The sequence below is a fragment of the Coenobita brevimanus genome, chromosome 96 (genome assembly GCF_032717465.1).
Source record: "Coenobita brevimanus isolate Jiangsu-jjx chromosome 96, ASM3271746v2, whole genome shotgun sequence".
In the NCBI taxonomy this organism is placed as follows: domain Eukaryota; kingdom Metazoa; phylum Arthropoda; class Malacostraca; order Decapoda; family Coenobitidae; genus Coenobita; species Coenobita brevimanus.
In genome coordinates, this window is record NC_137049.1 from 3,980,858 (window position 1) to 3,984,659 (window position 3,802).

Genomic DNA, 3,802 nt, shown 5'->3' on the forward strand with positions numbered 1-3,802 from the left:
TGTTGCATATTGCACATTAACATTCTCTTGCTTATATTTTTATGTCTAAAATTGTAGGAACAACTAGAGTACTCTATCCCAGCTAACGACAGGCACTTAAAAATATCAAACTGAGTGAGTTATACGACCCCGAGAGTATTAATATTAATATACATTGGATCAGTAACGTACAAGACGATATAAAGGTGCATATACAACTGAGGAAGAGCTGTAGCAGAGTCTCTTTTGTCGACAAAAATACGATCCATAATGTTAAGTTTCGTATCAGTTTCCATGTTTCCCTTAATCCCTATCTTCGAAGGAGAAGGCGTCTCTCTCGTCAGACGTGAACGCCCCCTGCTCTCCGTTGGCCCTCAAGCCGTCAATGGTGATGGGGACGGCGTTAGAGTCCAGGACGCGGTATCCGTTCTTGTCAGCGATGTATCTGACGAAATGTTCGTCGCCGTCGGGAGAGGTCCAGCTGGAGGAAGAGCAAGAGATTGGTGTCTATTCTCCTTTTACTCTAACCTGGTAACTACTACGCCTAATTTTTCTCAGAATCCACGGGGGTGGTGGATCTACCAGTATGACCCTTAACCCCTCCCCCCACTGGCCCCACCTTGAAATTTCGGACTGACACACCTACATGCTGCAGTGGGGTTAGTAGCCCCCCTCCCAGTATATGGCTTGACCCTACCTTGCCCCCTCCCCCCTGTTTGTGGAAACCTGGCAACATCAATGACTTAGGGTGGTTTTTAGTTTTTGCCTGAGTCGCCAAGCGTAGTTAATTACCCTGTACCGCAGAAGGGCAGAGAGGTGACTGGAAGAGGGGGGGGGGTAATTAGTACATTTTACCGTACATGTATTTTATGTAAACTTATTTCTCTGCTTATAGTTAATGTTACATTTTATCTCCCAGTAGTAGAATGAAAATTATTCCTGTATCATTTTGTACTGGGTTTTACGTGCAATTAAATACACCTGTCTTCACCTGTACTGTCCAGTGACGGTGTTGTCTTCGACGCTGTCGATGCTCATGTCGTGGTGGAGGTCATCCAGGTCAAGGTTAAGGACACTCTCAGGACTGGCGACCACCATGGCAGCTACACCCAACACCAGAAGAACCTGGGATGATAATGAAACTTTGTCATGGATGGCGACAACAAACACTGGATATGTTGTAACAACTAAGGGAGGCAATACGGGAATAACATAAACATAAACACACATGATAATACTACTTGCACAACCATACACTGATGGAGTTTATAATGCTGTTCATTTGACTGAGACCATCTTTGTTGCAGCTAGCTAACAGAAGCAAAGTTTGAGTTTTTACAAAGGATTACAAAGGAAAGTAAACAGCAACAGACCTTATGGTCCTTCTGACGCTGCTTGTTACAGAGTAGATATGACTACGAGATCTAACTCTATATGTTGAAGGATAAGGATAGTAAAGCAAGAAGGCTCCCCCCACCCCCAAACCCTCCGGGAAAAAGTGAGAAAAATCACCATGCAGCATGGAAAAACTGACATGGAAATTTCACAGGAGAGAATATAAAGGAAAAGTCACATTGCATGAACAGTACATCGCAAGACCCAGTGTGTATAACAACAATGGTTGCTTGCTCTTTTCTTCTTGCTGTTTGAAGAAAACTTTGAATTAAACTTCTTATTTTGATAAAACTCTAACTCAGGAAATTGGAAGTCACTGTGTACTGAGGGTTATTTTGTAGAATGATGTCATAAGTTTCTTGCTTTTTGCGCTTCGACGGAAATAGTGATTTATCATAATAATTTTAAAACATTATTTTCTTTTGTATTTCCTGACAGTCGAATGCATAGCTCTGTAGTTGGGCTCTGCTATGGAACAGTGACTGGTACGAGAATTTTTGAGCGTTAAACATATGACCATTTCGCCTGCCATACACGATTAGGACATGCAGTTTTTTAAAAAGTAACTCAGGAAACTCTTCAGAAATTATGCTTCACTAAGACCACAGAAACATTTTAGCTGAGATTTCGCATGTGCTCTGTGATGGCCTAAAATAATACTAATACTAATAATCTGCCATAAACTGGTCTGGTTTCAGTACTGATTACCTCCACCAACGCAGTTGAAGGAGACTATGTATTCACCCTAGTTTTTCTAAGAGAAGATTTCTGGACAAATGTAGAAGTGTGCATGAAAAGTTTGAAAGGCATGAGAGAGTGTTTTTGACTGGTGATATGAATGGTAAAGTAAGGAATGTGAAGGTGGATGGAGTAGTTGGTGAGTGGGGTGTGCCTGCTGAGATAAATGAGAGTGGCAGTGCTAATTGATATTTGTGCCAGGAGGGGGTTGGCGATAACCAATACCCTCTTCAGGCACAAAATGATCCACAGGTATACATGACGAGTGATGAGAAGGGTGAGTGGTGAACTGAATGAACGGAAGGCAGCGATTGATTATGTATGTATGGATGAAAGGATGGGAAGGGGTGTGTGCAAGAGCGTATAGAGGTTGGGGGAGTGGACTTTCTAACCACTACTTGGTGGTGGTCAGAATCAAGGTCCAAGGAAAATGGAGAAATAGAAGAAGGGAAGGACGGGAGGAAGGAGTAGATGCAAGGAGAGTGGAAAGGTTACAAGAGGATGAGAAAAAGGCAAAATATAAGAGAGAAGTGGAGGAACGATTGGGTAAATATGAATTGGAGCAGATGGGGGACGTGGAAGGAGTGTGCAAGATATTCACAGAAGAAATATGTGCAGCATGTCTGGTGGTGTGTGGAGTGAAGAGGAGACGAAAGGAGTTGCAAGGAACAGCATGGTGGAATGAAGAGGTGTGACAGGCTGTGGCACAAAAGAAAGCATATAATGAATGAATAAGAAATAGGGACGTGGAAGAAGTTGAGAGACGGAAGAGAGAGTTATATGTAGAAAGGAAGAGAGAGGTGAAAAGATTAGTAAGAGAGAGTAAGAGGAGAGGAGATGAGGAATTTGGAAGGAATTTGAGTGTAAAGTGGAGTGACTGTAAGAAAATGTTCTGGAAAGAGGTGAAGAGAGTAAGACAGAGAGGCAGTGAAGATAGTAGGGGAGTGAAAGATAAAAATAGTAGATTAACTCTGAGCCCTTGGCCACCCCACTTGGGATACATGGCGTCTGGCAATAGATAGATAGATAGACTAGTGGAGAAGGGAAAAAATGTGAGCAGATGGAGAGAACACTTTAAGGAATTGTTGAACATAAAGAATGGATGTATTGCGAGTAGAAGTGGCTGGGGAATGGCTGAGAGAAAGAAGGAGGTGAGAAAACAGAAAGAAATCAGTAGGACGGAAGTTGTGGAAGTAATGAAGAAAATCAAAATGGGGAAAACTCCAGGAATTGATGGAGTGTCTGGTGAAATGCTGAAGCATGGGGGAGAGATTGTAGTAGAATGGATGTGGAAGACGTGCAGATTGGCCTGGGAGGAAGGTAGAGTCCCGGATGATTGGAGGTCAGGTATAATTATTCCCTTGTACAAAGGAAAAGGGGAAAAAGATGTGTGTGGTAATCATAGGGGCATTTGTATTCTTAATGTAATAGGAAAATATATGGTAGGATACTTATTGACAGAGTTAGGGAAATAACAAACGGATTAGTTGAAGAACAGGGAGGTTTTAGGAAGGGAAGAAGATGTGTAGATCTGATATTTATGCTTAGACCTTTAGTGGAAAAGTTTCTAGAGAAGGGAAAGAAGTTGTATGCGGCCTTCGTGGATTTGGAGAAAGCACATGACAGGGTGGATAGACAAGGATTGTGGAAAATATTAAGAATATATGGAGTGGATGGGAAGTTGTTGAAT

General features: G+C 42.2%; 1 protein-coding gene across 1 annotated transcript; it reads right to left on the reverse strand.

Annotated features, from left to right (window-relative positions):
* Positions 1-282: 282 nt before the first annotated feature.
* LOC145413402 (uncharacterized) lies at positions 283-1,209 on the reverse strand. The gene is made up of 2 exons (XM_080283088.1): positions 971-1,209; positions 283-460 (listed from the first exon to the last, which is right to left on the reverse strand). Exons 1-2 carry the CDS (start codon positions 1,207-1,209, stop codon positions 283-285), a joined length of 417 nt encoding a protein of 138 aa, XP_080139214.1.
* Between the last annotated feature and the right edge of the window lie 2,593 nt (positions 1,210-3,802).

Bases quoted from the DNA above. Each gene is read 5' to 3' on its own strand.
- LOC145413402 (XM_080283088.1), bottom strand. From the start codon at position 1,209: ATGTGTGTTTATGTTTATGTTATTCCCGTATTGCCTCCCTTAGTTGTT. The intron at 461-970 runs GTGAAGACAGGT...CTCTTCCTCCAG, and splicing joins ACCGTCACTGGACAGTACAG to CTGGACCTCTCCCGACGGCG.